This window comes from Tachysurus fulvidraco, chromosome 16 (genome assembly GCF_022655615.1).
Source record: "Tachysurus fulvidraco isolate hzauxx_2018 chromosome 16, HZAU_PFXX_2.0, whole genome shotgun sequence".
Classification (NCBI taxonomy): Eukaryota; Metazoa; Chordata; class Actinopteri; order Siluriformes; family Bagridae; genus Tachysurus; species Tachysurus fulvidraco.
This window is the reverse complement of record NC_062533.1, coordinates 13,319,211-13,334,721: the sequence shown is the minus strand read 5'-3', so window position 1 is coordinate 13,334,721 and position 15,511 is coordinate 13,319,211. Positions and strand designations below refer to the sequence as shown.

General features: G+C 37.4%; 1 protein-coding gene across 3 annotated transcripts in view; it reads right to left on the bottom strand.

Annotated features, from left to right (window-relative positions):
* The window catches only part of col12a1b (collagen, type XII, alpha 1b), a 75,557-nt gene that overhangs the window by 17,858 nt on the left and 42,188 nt on the right, over window positions 1-15,511 (bottom strand). For all 3 annotated transcript variants that reach the window (XM_047801629.1, XM_047801627.1, XM_047801628.1), the window contains 16 exons: window positions 15,283-15,422; window positions 14,579-14,708; window positions 13,423-13,565; window positions 10,874-11,003; window positions 10,578-10,720; window positions 9,580-9,709; window positions 8,183-8,302; window positions 7,645-7,791; window positions 7,086-7,202; window positions 4,920-5,072; window positions 4,761-4,835; window positions 3,209-3,348; window positions 2,009-2,132; window positions 1,402-1,545; window positions 587-751; window positions 322-360 (listed from right to left, as the gene is read on the bottom strand). In XM_047801629.1, the coding sequence (XP_047657585.1) occupies window positions 322-360; window positions 587-751; window positions 1,402-1,545; window positions 2,009-2,132; window positions 3,209-3,348; window positions 4,761-4,835; window positions 4,920-5,072; window positions 7,086-7,202; window positions 7,645-7,791; window positions 8,183-8,302; window positions 9,580-9,709; window positions 10,578-10,720; window positions 10,874-11,003; window positions 13,423-13,565; window positions 14,579-14,708; window positions 15,283-15,422 (2,040 nt within the window). The remainder of the gene's footprint in view (window positions 1-321; window positions 361-586; window positions 752-1,401; window positions 1,546-2,008; window positions 2,133-3,208; window positions 3,349-4,760; window positions 4,836-4,919; window positions 5,073-7,085; window positions 7,203-7,644; window positions 7,792-8,182; window positions 8,303-9,579; window positions 9,710-10,577; window positions 10,721-10,873; window positions 11,004-13,422; window positions 13,566-14,578; window positions 14,709-15,282; window positions 15,423-15,511) is intronic.

Here is a 15,511-nt window from a genome sequence, read left to right as displayed (position 1 = left end):
ATATGCAGAAAATATTTGAACTGACTGTTGAAACAAAAGTCCTGAGAAACTGCACTCGTTTTTTTGCTTCAAAAATACAAATATTTAACGGCCGACTATTTAAAATGATCATCACCACACTGTATACCGTATTAGATTATATTTGTAGTAGAATCTACAATATTTGAACAAATTTCTAGATTATTTTTAATCTGTTTTTTGCAAAGTGCTTTGGTTTAAAGCACGAAACATTATTTTACACTTCAAATGCTTTAATGGTTTTAAAAGTCATCCTGTATGGGTATATAATGCTATAAATATAATTATGTTTATTATCTGTACCTGGAGATGTGAAACCGTTCACATAGATCAGAGGACAAGCTGTGAGAGGAATAAGAAAACAATAATGTTCAATAATGAATAAAGTGTAATAAAAACTAATCACCTGCATTAAAAAATTTTCAAATACAATCTTATCATAATATTTGAATTAATACTAACTTTGATACCTTAGAATACATATACAACTATGACTATGGAAGCACATTTTTATTGGTATTGCTTTCAATAAAATGGAAAAATGGACTTTTGGGAATTTTAGACTTACAGGAAGACGCAGTCTCACAGATGAATGTCACCAGGTTGTCTTGTATCGTGGCAAAGGCATCAAAGTCATCCACTATGAAAACATGGCGTTCGCTTGGCTTGCTGGCGATGTTCTGAAGCTCGACGAAGTCCACATCAGCCACTCCAACCACAAACACACTGTAACCTGAATAACAGAACACACCTAGGGGTCACACCACTACACTGATCATCAAAAATTTTATGTAGATTATTATTATTATTTTTTTTTTAAATGAATGAATTCCAAGTAAAATATTCCAGAAGGATCAGTTGCTAATTGCTGGATTGTGTTAGGGTTTAAAAAGAAAATACAAATGTAAATAAAAGTATTAAAGCTTTTAGAATATTTAGAATAATAGTAAAGATTTCAGAAAAGCTTCATGTTTTGTAATAGCATCGTGTTTTAAAGCACTGGACAAATAAAACTCAACTGAATTAAATAACAAATAACTTCCAATTCACTTTTAATAAATAATATAATAATAATAGCAATGATTTAATGTGTTCATACAACAGTATGTACAGAGAAGGTGCTGTGAATTAACTAATACGACATCATTTTAACATACTATTTGACCATAAGATTAGTTATGTCCTTATACACTTGTATGTATGGATAAATTTAGTCATTTAGATACACCAAAAAATGCATGTAAAAAAATTGTAAACAAATTTTTAGCAGTACCTGCTGTTTTTTAAAAAAAGTAATAGCAACCCCATTGACATGTAATATCTTGCCATGGCCCAGGCTGTAATTGGGTAATCTGGGTTGTGAGTAAAATGACTAGGACTCACCAGCATGTTGCAGCCTGGCAGCATTTTTCTGCACTTCATCCTGAGACCGTCCATCAGTAACAGCCACCACCACCTTCGGGACATTCCTCCTCATTCCACTGTCTGACGTGATCACTCTGTCATACATGTATTTCAAAGCAACGCCTGCACAGCAAATACACAGATGGTCCTTATTGTATGTTGACTATTATCCTAACTATGAAGTTACTCACAAAAGTCTTAATTAATAAATAAATAAATAAATAACAAACAAAAAAAAACTCTATTTCATCCTCCTATCCAATATCGGTGGTAGAAAAGTACAGCGGGTGCAAATACAGAGGTCACACATGTGCAAGTCAAAAGTAAGTCATGAATGTCAAGTCAAAGTCTTTTTTTAATATTTGTCCAGCAAGTCTCAAGTCTCAAATTTGCGACTTAAGTCTGACTCGAGTCAAGTCATATGACTCGAGTCCCCCATATGTGCGAATAACATCACATTGTCATAATATTGTTCTGGTATAATCGATCAGGTCTTCATTTTAGATTACAGAGCACAGTATGAGAAATAAGGTAGACAGCGATAGTGTAATAGTGTAGCTGAGGATTACTGGAAAATGCACAGCACCTGTCTTTGTGTTTCCTCCCTTGTAGCGGATGAGCTGCAGAGCTGACAGAGCAGTGCCTTTATCATCGTAACTGTTCAGTCTGAACTCAGTCCTGGCATCGTCGCTGTACTGAACAAAAGCAACCTGGCACATACACAGAGAAGTGATCAATAAATCCGAATCGAAAATTGATATTTGTGAAGAATTGGCTAAATAAAATTCCGTTTGATGTTCATGAATAGTTAATGAATAGTTCATGTCTAGAAATAGGACACATCAATCTGATCCTGATTATGTTTTTTTTTCTTGGCAGAGCTTCATGTTACCATTGTAATAATAAAGACTTTAAAGATGAGATATACTTCTATGACAAACCATCCTTGATTATTTTGTTTTCATGGTTTCAAATGTAGTACACACTATGTAATACACTTATTGATCCCAAGACCAATCTTTCTTAGCTTGACCCTTTAATGGCTGCTATCTGTTAGCACTATGGTCACAGTTTCAGCATTTTTCAGCATTTATCTTAAACTTTTTTTTAATTGAAGCTCAATGCATGGTCCAAATATATGCCATGTACTATGTTACCCCAAGGTTCTTGTTTTTTTTTTATATATCTATATATATATACTAATGACCAACAGCAAAAAACAGCTACTTTGCTTTAGACTTTAAGCTATCTCTTATCCGAACTCAAACCCCTAAACCAATGAGCTTATTATAAGCCATGTGTTTGCATACATTTTGAGATATATATATATATATATATATATATATATATATATATATATATATATATATATATATATATATATAGAGAGAGAGAGAGAGAGAGAGAGAGAGAGAGAGAGAGAGAGATATGTATAGGGTCATGTGAAACCTGGAATCTATCCCTGACACGAAGTATGGCCTGCCAACGCAATATCACACACACACACACACACACACACACACACACACACACACACACACACACACACACCGATTCACACATTACAGAGAGTTTAGAGATGGCCATCAACCTATAACAAATGTGTGTACTGGGGAGGAAACTGGAGTACCCAGAGGAAACCCATAAAGCACAGTCTGAACATGAAAACTTCACACAATCCAGTATTAGGCAAAATTGGCTTCAATTTTTTGTGCAACTATTCCAGAGCTTCTGGAAGAAGCATTTGTTTTCAGGCTTAAAGGCTTCCTGGAAAGTTTGTCCATACCTGCATTCCTGATGGGCCAATGACATCAAAAGCTCCCATGATACTGAAGATAAACTGCCGTACTTTGTGGAAGCTATCTTCACCGATGCTCCATGAACCATCAATAAGGAACACAACATCTGCCTTGGCACCTTTGCACACTGAAGCAGAAAAACAAAGTCGTTCAGTTTCAGTGCCACAGTTCATTACTCAGGCTCTTTCATAAAGACCTACACAAAGCTTGTGCTGTCTAATTAGAGGCAGACATTCAGAAAAAAAAAAAGTTCTACAAACAAAGGCATTGACACTACACATTGCAATTATGCCTTTAATCGATCAAGCTTTTATGTGAAAACAAACAAAAGCAGCAGAACACTTGATCACCGGAAAAGTCGGAGAGATTTAATAGCTGTTTCACTCAGAAGAAAACTGGCAATATTTTACAAGATAATGTTTGCCTGATGCACTGCAGCGATGCAGAATTGCCCAAATACTACCCATACACCATTGCGTGCATTCTCAGATTGTGTAAAACACTTTCTGGTCTCCCTTAACACCTGAACTGAGCAACATGCATGAAGTGGAAACAGATATGCCTTCCAGCATATGGCCTTCACGGTTAAACATGGGCAGAACTTAGATTGAGAAAAGAAACAGGATTTGAAAAGACTCCAGTGTAGACTTGGTGTTTGTCCAGTTTCAGTAAAAAAAAGCTGAATTCCATGTTTATTGGACGAGAGCTATGGTCCAAGGTATTAAATTGATACTGATTACACCTGTCCAAAAGCTTTTACCTAAGTAAGTTTGAATCCTCACAGCTTGACATGCTCTTTCTCTCAGTAACCCAAGTCACTCACACTGTAATCTTTTAAAGGTCACTCAGTGAATGAGTGAAAAATTAGTAACCCTTTTTTTGCTCAACCGAATCACTTCTGAGGTCATGCTAACATCCTGCTAAACCATCTGTATTTTAACACAATTAATTCTTTGTCCAGTCAAAACAGTTTATTTACAACACTTTGGTTGAGGCAAGCCACTCCATTTGGACGTGACTTTAGGTATATTACTCCAGCAGCATATATTTTTTTTCCAATAGCTGCCACAGCAGACGGTGTTTATACACTGCAAGCACGCCACGGAGATATTCGATCCTGACAAATGTACATCCATCTTGGACACAGGACAGCTCATTCTGACCATGTTCCACTCAGATAAATGCCAAATTGACAACTGTCTGCTCAGTCTCAGTGGCTGAGTAGCTCTAGACATGTATGTTTAAGGAACAGTTCAGCCAAAAAGTAAACTGATTCAATTTTCCATGGGCGTTTGATCAGCCAACATATTTAGTTGTTTTTGGGAAACGCTGTTAAGACGTAAGGGAAGCTCATAGCCACCAGTTTAGAATCAATCAACATCATATTTTGTTGTACTTTTATGATGCTCCATATCCACATTCACTCCCTGTTCTTGGTTTGATGTGCATAAAAGCATTGTTAAACTGAAATCTATCCATACAGTGCAGTTTTTAAGTACTGTATATTCAGTATGTATAGAAGAATAAAGGAGTGCTGACCTGCCCAACCAGGAGGAATGGTCGGTGGAGGAGGAGGAGTAGGAGGAAGAGTCGGCACCGGCGTTGGCTTTACCACTGTAAGAAACCGAAGCAGATGGATAAGCTTTTTTTTCTGGATCATAAAAATCAGTGTGAAAAGTAAAAGCGTATGATACGTACATGTACGCTCCTTGGTGCTGACTCCAGGTCCTTCCAGATTGGGAGTTTGTACAAACACAGTAGCGCTATATAGAGAGTCAGGACTCAAGCCGTCAAAGCAGTACTGACTCTGCGCAGCTGTGATGGTGGTCTCCTGCTGACCTTTAGCAGATGCTGCAACATCAGACCAAACAAAATAACATGAGCACCGGCAACAACTCTTCAACAGGAACGCTTCTCACATTGCACCGAGGGTCTAAATATCGGATGACATCCAATATTCAGTTAGATCAGTTATCAAGACTAATCTTTCATTTAAACTAAGAAAAATAATACAATGATGCATCATACGTACATAAAATATTTCATTTATAGGCTTGTGTACTGTAAATATCTTATATACGGTTAGATTAAAGCCACCAATGTGCCCTGGAAACACATTATACCAAAGAAAGAAACATAATTGCTGGCTACTATAGCAACTGCATATCTAGAAAAAAAATGCAGTTATATATAATAAGGTATATATTTTGTTTATTTTGTGTCACATTCTATTTCTTTACATATACTGTATATATGTTTGAGTTTAAACATCAATTTCAGCCATTGTACATCGTATAGTCTTCTCCTGTATGCTTTCATTTCTGTTGAATACCTATTTTAAGTGACCAGTGATTAAAAAAAAGTTGCGATTTGACAGATAAGTCAATGTTTTGTTCCTTTGCATGGCTTTTTCTGTACAATGTACAGTGATGTGACTAATATCAGCAACCGGAAAACAAGTTGTGCTGAAGCAAATCTGAAGCTGAATTTCTTTGCAAATTAAACAGTAAAGTTTCGGTGTTACGTATTATGTCAACTGTAGCAAACTGCATTGTTTGAATTTAAGTGAGTCACGTGACGTGACATACGGCTAAGTACGGTGACCCATACTCAGAATTCGTTCTCTGCATTTACCCCATCCAAAGTGTGCACACAGAGCAGTGAACACACACACACACCAACACACACTCGGAGCAGTGAGCCGCCATTTATGCTGCGGCGCCCGGGTAGCAGTTTTGGGGGGTTCTGTGCCTTGCTCAAGGGCACCTCAGTCGTGGTATTGCCAGCCCGAGACTCAAACCAACAACCTTAGGGTTAGGAGTCAAACTCTCTAACCATTAGGCCACGACTTCCCCGAATTGAATTTTGGTTACACTATTCATCTTGCCCCTGTGAGCACTAGCTTATAGACCACTTTCAGTCTATATCTTTCTCTCTCTCTTTAAAAAGTCAGTGCACACGATGTAGAATGTTTTAGTGTTAAAAACTCTTGACTCTTAACTGCATTTTATAGGATCACACTAAAAATCCACTGGACACTATTCTATTACAAAGTCAAATTGACTAGACTCTAAATTTAATTTTAAGATACTAATGTCTTCCTACTTCACTGAAATCAATGCTCACATATATTATTATATATATTATTCAGGTAATATATTCATATGTGAGTCTAACTTGCAGACCCTGGCTTTAGGACCTATGCTGTGTACTGTCCTGATTTAATCTAAACCCAGCTCTTCCTTTCTCACATAATGTTATTAACCACAGTGTGATTCTTTAGTAAAACATCATGTGATGCCTAGGAACACCTTCTTAAACCCCAGACCATGTGTGTTTCTTATTAGTCACAGATCTTTGTGGCGAATTGATTTTATTTTTTATGTCTCAGCCATATTGGCACTTTCTTCTGTGTCTCGAAGATGTGCTTTGGGTCATTGTTTAACTCTCAGGAATTTGCCGAATGGGCCGATAGTGTGGATATCCTCCTATGTCCTGGTCTTTTTGTTTTTTTTGACTAAACACCCTTAATCTATGTGTGAATAAGAACCAGATGGATTTAAGGAAAGAAACCAAACTTTCTAGCCTGTCCAAATCGATTAAAACTCGGTGGTCGAGTTTATTCTACATACGTCTTTGACAGAGAATAAACGAAGAAAAACACAGAGGATAAACATTCGGTCCAGGCGACTGACGTGTTGTCATTCCAGGAGACTGATGACACAATAAAAGGCAACAGAAACGGGTCGCTTCGGCAACGATCGACAAACAACTTTAACTATTTATACAAACAAGGGGGGGTAAATTAAACCAAATGATCTGGACATGATCGAAATACACGTCAAAGTGGTCTGTGTGACTCACGATCCAGAGGATTCAGCCTGATCCTGTAAGAAGTTGCACCACGGTGAGGTGTCCACTTGACGCAGAACCGGTCATAGCCAACGTTGTATGTTTCCAGGTTGGTCACATTGAGGTAGACTGAGAAGAGATAGACAGAGAAAAGAAAATGATTTTCCTTCTAAAACTACTTCTCCTAACATTGCTTTCCTGCTTCTTTAGATTAAGGTGTATAGTAGAATTTTATTTTTATCCACATTTGTTTTTCATGTCAAAGCAGTTTATAATGAGCACAGTGAACACCTGTTAAGGATTTTGGCCTCCATTCATTCATTCATTCATTCATGCATTAATCTTGAATAACCACTGAAGAACCATGAATAAACTCATGTCATGTTGGGCATGCCATCAATCCAGAAAAAATAAAAGCATCATATTTTCTTCGTTGTTTCCCAGACCAATCTAAAACTGTCTTAACATGAAAGTGTGTCCCACTTCTAACACCACCGTAACGTTTACTGTACTGACTTACAAAGTTCTTACTTTGTCTTGAGAACCGTGTTATGATTAAAGATTCACATACGTGTTGTTCCTTGTCCTGTGAGTGCTTCGCTTACACCAGCGTCATACTGAGCGTACACTTTGACATCGTAAGTTGTGCCAGGTAGCAGGTTGTGAAGAGTATATGAGGTAATATCACCGACAAACACCTCCAGCGTCTCATCCTTATCTGAGAAGCCCGAATCACAGAAAGTCTATCATGACACTTGCATACACAATTTTCATACATGCTGTTTATTTTCCTATTTATGCATTCGCAAACTTTGCAAAAAAATATAAACCATGAGGTTTTGTGTGTTTGTGCTGTTTTATTGTTTTGTGTCATTGTTTTGTTGTCTATGTGTTCCACCATTACATTGATAATAGATTAATCTGTTTAAATGAGACATCTTGAAGTTTATATGTACAAATTTAGTGGTATAGACAGTATAAGGTATCACTCTTGGATGTGTGAGCATGAACGCACCTTTTGTGATGACAAATGCAATCAGTTTTATACAAGAACACATAATTGTTATTACAGGTGTATTTGGTAGGAAGAGAAAGAGATTGAAACGTACCTGTGGGCTGATAGACGAGTTTGTACCCAAGCACCGGAGCTGGAGCAGGGTCCCAGGCCACACGGAAACGTGTGTACCATTCATCTGACACGCGAAGGTTTCGAGGCTCCAGCAGGCCAACTGTTGGTCCAAAGCATACAGCAGAGAAATACCTCAGTTCTGAATCCCTTCCGCCAAATTACCCAGAGAAAGCACACTAAAGCATGACTCAGTTCCATTGGGTAAAGAAATCCTTATTGGCTTGGCACGGCCCGGAGCCGCTACTGATCGGGTCCACATGATTTTTCTGCACCGTGTTTATGCTGTCTTCATAGGGAATATGTATGTTTAGACTAGATTTATTTTATTTTCACCGTGGTTTCACCAAGGTAGCTACAATACAGTATGAAGTGCCAGGCATAACACTATTACATGCCAATATATTCAAACTCACAATGACATTTACTGTTCAAATAGCATCCTGCATCCTATCAGAAATCAGGCTCAGACAGGTTGCTAAATTTAAAAGAATGTTTTTTTCTTTTCTACTAATACACTGGTGCTTAATTCTACTGGGGTAATGGAAATCGACTTAGTTAACAATTTCAATCAGTATTAACAAACGAACGATTTTATAGACAGAATTCTGATATAAAATAAGTCAAGACATTGTTGACTTTGTTTTTACCTCTGATGGGATTTTGAAAGTAACACTTGCTTATGAACGAGCGCTTGTGGTATCTCAGAGAGCAGAAATAGGTTTAATTTCAGCATTTACTTTGAAGATAGAAACATTTGTGTGGAGAAAATAACTGTATGAATGAATACATTTCCCCTAGTAGGATAGAAACAGAAATTCTACAACTACAGATACTTAAAGCCATGAGCGTCTATTTTCATATGGTCCATTAATCACAACTGTGGCATGAATCAACAAAGAAATTCAATGCTGAACTTGCGTTGCACCCAAACAGACACACGTTCCATTTATGCAGAATTATAAACAAATATATTTTTGGATTAAAAGCATTGCAAAATTTAAAAAAAAAGGACAAGCTTTGGAATCATCACATAGACAATTTGTCATATTATAAAGCAAAAAAATAATCAGAATTTTAAATAAGACGTTGCTCGGTATCTCTTTCAATGAAACTAAACGTGGCCTAGAAAATAAAGTGGTTTAGAGGAACATCTGCCGTCAGCTATTCCATGATATTTTGCAGATTTTTCAGTAACAAGGCAAGCTGGATTTTATTTGTTTTATTAACAGCGAGACAGAGGAGGACAGAAAGAAAGAAAGAAAGAAAGAAAGAAAGAAAGAAAGAAAGAAAGAAAGAAAGAAAGAAAGAAAGAAAGAAAGAAAGAAAGAAAGAAAGAGAATAGGAAAGATCATACAGATTTCTTTAAGTCTCACTTACGTGTCTTTCCATTTCCAACCAGAGACCCTCCCTGGCCGTCAGCATAGATGGCCTGTACCGTGATGTTGTAAGGAGTATCAGGGAGAAGATTTTGGAGGGTGGCAATGTTTCTATTTCCAGGAACAGCAGTCTGTGGACAAACATATGGATCTTAGATGGAATTTATGCTTATAAAAACCAAGATTGAGTGATTTTATTCAAATGATAAGCTTCTGAAGTGATGCTTGAAGTAAAGCATCATCTGTTGAGCTCTACCGAAAAACCCCACTTCAAACAAATCTCTTAGGCATTCATCACCAACACATGGTCCAGTGTGAATCTCAAGCCAGTAAAAAAAAAAAAGAATTAGAGGTTGATGGCTAGAGAACTCCACAATAATAATTTCCCTCAACAGTTACTTAAAAGAATTGATTCATTTCTACTTCATTTGTGGGTTTTTGTTTCTAACAGAAGCTGAAATAACATTACACCAGCTGCTCAGGTCGGAGAATAACATTCTCTGCTTTCATGTTCACTGGCTCAATGGCTATAAAGCATAATGTCAGTGTGGCATTTGTTAGCCTTGTTCATTTAATCTATTAAGAATATTAATGCTTCAAACATTTAATGGCTGAAGAAAAAAAAAAACTAAATCCTGGTATTGTAAGCTCTGTTGATATATTTTGTAATACTGAGTTATATATATTTATATATTGTTTTTATAGAGAGCTGACACATTTAGGAAGATCGTTAGGATTGAGATATTTCATGGTAACATGATATTTTGCTATTGTTGATTAAAGACGAGAGGTTGGTGTGGAAACGACAGTGATATTGTGTAGAAATACTCACAAAACCAGCAACATGAGCATACTGCATGTCTATATGTGTCATGTGCACTTATAATGGATTATGCTACACATTATAATACGAATGTATAGTACATGTAGTCTCTGATAGTGTGTTAAAGTGATAAAGAAAAATAGTGTAATAATAATCTACATAAAAGCAATACTTACAAACTCGGTAATGGGGTCTCCATTTAGTGGGGCATATGTAATTTTGTACTGCATTACAGGTCCTTCGGCATGATCCCAGCCGATACTGAGCGTGCTTGTGGTGGCGTCAAACACACGCAGGTTCCTGGGCCCGGCACGTGGCACTGAAATGGACATTGCTCACTGTTAGCGTACTTCACACACTAAGATGTACAAACAAACTTCATACATAACAAATGACTGATTCTGTCATGTTCCTGCATCCTGCCAGCGTTAGAAACGCTGTGTTGATAGTATAATCATAAAGTTTAGCTCACATGTTTTTCCATTTCCTTTGACTGGTGGTCCATTTCCATCAGCATACAGTGCCAAGACATTGACGGAGTACGGTGTGTCGGGGACGAGTTGGTCCAGGAATGCGTTGTTGATGTTTCCAGGAACCAAAACCTTCACAGAAAGGACCGTCATGTAGATGACATGCAGATGAGCACACTTAAGTGCATCCTACTTAAAACAGTTCTGTGGACATCACTAATCTGACAAACGCAAATCTAAATAATGACCTCATCATAAAAACCCCTGTTTAGATTAGCAGAGCAAAAGGACATCTTCAGATAGATGTGTAATGTAAACAAAGGCTGCCATGGGTTAAATGCTAAATAGCATTCTCCTTGACGTAACGGTTTGGACGGCTGCTGTTGGTATGAGCGGGCCTGGGGTTCACCTCCCATTCAAGTCTAAACACATCTGCTGCTGGTGTTTCACAGCTGTGGGGAATCCCATCATGTACCTGTCAACAACCAGCAGGATTATCACTCCATCTGATGAGTACCCTTTTTATCTGTGAATCATTGCATCACAGGGAATACAGATGTGTATTAGACCCATGACGGCCCGTATTTCACTACACACTAAAAAGAGCACATGGCGTGCGGGTCTCGGGCGCAGTAGGTTGTAAGTAGTAAGTCCGAGTGAACAACCATGAACTGCTATGTAGTTATTTATAAACAAATAAAAGGGCTTTATTAAATTTTCTCCACAGCTATGTTGAATTCTTCAATCAGATTGGTCAGAAGGCGTTCTACAACAGCGGCTCAAACTACAGACTGTAATTACAGTCACATTTTATTTATAACACAATGCTATAATAAAAGCATCAAGCTTTTATTATAAAAAAAAAAGCTGCTATAATATATGTAGGTAGAGGAAATTGCTTTGTGGGTGGTATACAACAAGATATGGTCATAAGAGAAAAGATAAAAGGTGTTAACTGTGAACTGTTTGAAACACTGTTAGTATTAAGTTAAGGAATAAAATACTTTTTTTTTTTTAAAAATTCCTTTTTTTTTTATAATTCCACAACACATCACAAATACCATCACTGAATACTTTCCAGTCAGAGCATGTCCAGTTGTATTTAATTCCATAGTATTTCACAATCGGTAACACATTTAAAAGTATTTTGATTTATATACTGCTTTTAACAACAGCCATTAAATTAGAGCTTAACCAAAAGCCTGCACCAGCGGAAAACTTCCTGTTTCCTTAGAAAGAACTCGGACACAAAGGGGGGAGTCACTAAAAAGGTTTTTTAGTAGTATTTCTTTTAAACATTATTTCATGTCAAAGGTTTTCTGACTTATATGTGAATGAATATAAAAGAGAGAGAGAGAGAGAGAGAGAGAGAGAGAGAGAGAGAGAGAGAGAGAGAGAGAGAGAGACATTGGTAATAATTCAGGGACATTCTTGGTGTCTCGCTTATCATAGCTGCCTTTCCCCTCTTTCTGTTCTCTAATATGCATTTCTCAGACTGAGAACTTATTATAGTGTTTTTTTTAGCTATACTTAAAAATCCTCATATTCATCTTTTGCCACATTTTTTGGTAATACTGGATAGTGGGATTACAGTCGCAATATAGTCGTTTCTTTATTCTTTGCTTATATTTGACAAAACCGTGTTTTTATCTTGACTTAAAATACAATACAGGTTTCACAAAGGTGTATACTAATTGAGTCGGTATCACGTGCTCATATAAAAATATAATATCATTTAACATTCAATTAGTCTCCTTTTCAACCAACTTATTCCTGAACAGAAACTATGAATGTTAAGGGAATTCCAGATAACAGAATTCAAGCGTTCTTGGCAGAAGACGCAGACATTTGGCCCTTACTGTAGGTATAAGTACAAAGCTCTAAACATGGACACTGTGGAAAAGTCATGAGACAATGAAAGCAAATCAACTTCCATGTGGCCTTTGTTATAACAAAATCCAGACTTGCATCAAAGAATATTCTAATCACAAAACCAACAGCCTCATTATTTCTTATTTAGAGCCTGAGACTTGCACACATGTCCCACGTTTCTCAATGTCTTGCACAGATGTGCTTGAGTGCATGTTTCTTGTATTCAAACCGTCTTCTGGCCCTGTGTTTACTGTTTAATCCAAAAGTACATCAGTGAATCCATTCAGGGGGAAAAAGTAGAGAAGGCATAATTTGTGCATGAAAATCCACCACGTAGCTGACTGTGGGAAACTATAAAATGTGTATGTGTATGTTTATTAAAACTATAAGCAAAGAGAAAAAGGCATTGGTTATAACTGGCTGTAGAGGAGTTGAGAAGACTTGGGAGAGGTTAAGAGAATTAGCTGTGCCTTGACTCAATACTGACACAATGTTGTTGTAAACCACACCACAGTTTTTGAGACTTATGAGAAATATGTTCCACCATATTTGATGCTTTAACAATATTGTCTGCTAACATTCATGCCAATAAAGTACTTTGTAAATTGACATTGAGATATGATTGAATTGACGTAGAACATATGACAGAGGGAAGAGAAATGATGAGAAAGGAACTCACAAACTCAGAAGGTCGGACTCCAGTGAGAGGTGCATACTCAACACGGTACTGCTGTACCTGCCCCGAGGCCGGCTCCCACCGGACGTTGAGGCTGTTTGGGGTGGGATGGTAAACCTGGATGTTCCGTGGTGGAGTTCGAGGAACTGTAAAGTGAAACAACATAGAAAGTGATTACACAGCTAGCCTTAGATGCCACAAACCAGCAATCTAAGCACGGAACTTATTTATAGTTTAAGCGTTAGAGCAAGAAAAAGGGCATCCAGCTCTGGCCCAATTTAAACAGGAACTAGAGCTATGTTACAGCAATAAATCTAGGAAATAAACGCTGAGCTAAGCAGTAGACATAGTCGCATTGGTTTTAATGGCATGCGTGCTGGGAATACACAAAGCTGGGGGGCTACATTTACACTGTACTTGTACTGAAAACTGAAGCAGATGTTTCTTTTGTTTTCTAGTTGTGTGCAGAACTCCAAGCGTGATCTTGTTATAAACAAATGTTGCTCTATTGTCACTCCCAATTTGAGATATAGCCACAAAATCCACAAAAGGCAAAAATTCATCATTCACAGGGTATTGAGTACAAGTACAGTATTGTATGGATTTGTTCCAAATGCACATAAAGTATTATGCAATGTAAATTGAGCATGGTAACGTCTGCACAGATATTAATAGCAAAGCATGGGAGAACTTGGCAAACACTGTCCTAATATATGATACTGTACATGAGGGGATCATGTACTGTTGTAAATCATTGGGGTGTAATTGTCAATGAGGGACTTAGGAAGACATAAACGCATAGTTCCCTGATGCTGTTAGTGTTGCATAGAAGGGCGCTGGAGAAAACTCAAGATTTGTTATATGTTCATGCTCCAGTGAAATCTGAGCTCTTCAATCAGCCTTCCCCAGACAAGGGATTTGCTGAGTAAGCATTGCATGCAGAGTGAAAATGAGGCCAATATGCTGAGCATGATCAGACCAACCAGACTCATGGAAGACAGACAACATAAGCCAGCTTAATCTCTCCACAAACGTATTTTTTCCCCTTTGTAAAAACGGCAGAGGTTACTGGTGCACAAAAAAGCCCTTCTAATTCCATTTCTTTATCATACATCATAGTGTGCAAACAGTGATGTGGAACTTCTTCCAGTTCACTCACGTGTCTTTCCCTTCTCTGACTGGCGAAGACCCTCTCCCTCAGGATACACTGGAGCCACAGTTACAGTATAGACTGTGTCTGATAGAAGATTCCTCAATACCGTGTTGGTGGTTCCTCCAGATACTTGCTCCTGTCAACAAAATATGCCAAGTATAAACAAGAAATCTAATTACAAAGGATCCTCTAAGGAAAGTAGTACCTGTTGGTAGCCATCTCCTATATTAAAAAAATCATTTGAATAATTTGGACTTTGTTCAGAAATTGTGTGCCTATTCTTCTACTTCTAGTATATCCGTCTAATGTATTTTAAAGATAGACTTAATAAATAATGAATGGTCAATAAAGTAAATATCCTTGTGTCACATTTATTACAGCTGCTACTGTAGTTATTGTGTTAATATAATTATATAGTTCCATGTCTGAGTTTATTACCTCCTAACTGTATTGCAGAGCATTTTTAGTGGCAGCCATTTTGTAGTTTTGTTCAAATTCTTAGCTGACATTTTTATGCTCAGTGTAGTTCACTGTTGCTCATAGTGCACCATAAATCTGTACATAAATCGAATTCACACTACTTCTATGCAAAAGTACTATAATGCCTAGCAATTCTTTCAACTCATGTTTTCTTAGCAAAATTGTGGATTTGTAAAGAAATCTCTGAGATGCTATAATCTCAAAAAGAAGAAGATGTCTATATATCTCACCATATCCTCTGCACCTCCTGTAGCAGGCACATAGAAGAGTCGGTACTGGCGTACGTTTCCTTCAGCGGGCTCCCAGCGCACTCTCAGGGAGCTGGTGGTTGGGTCGGTGACCTGCAAATTCTTCACTCCACCCAAAGGTTCTTAATAAAAGATAATATTATATTGTCATATGGTTGGTTCAGAGTCCAAATCTTCATGAGTTTTTATGTAAATAAGTATAATATGCTGT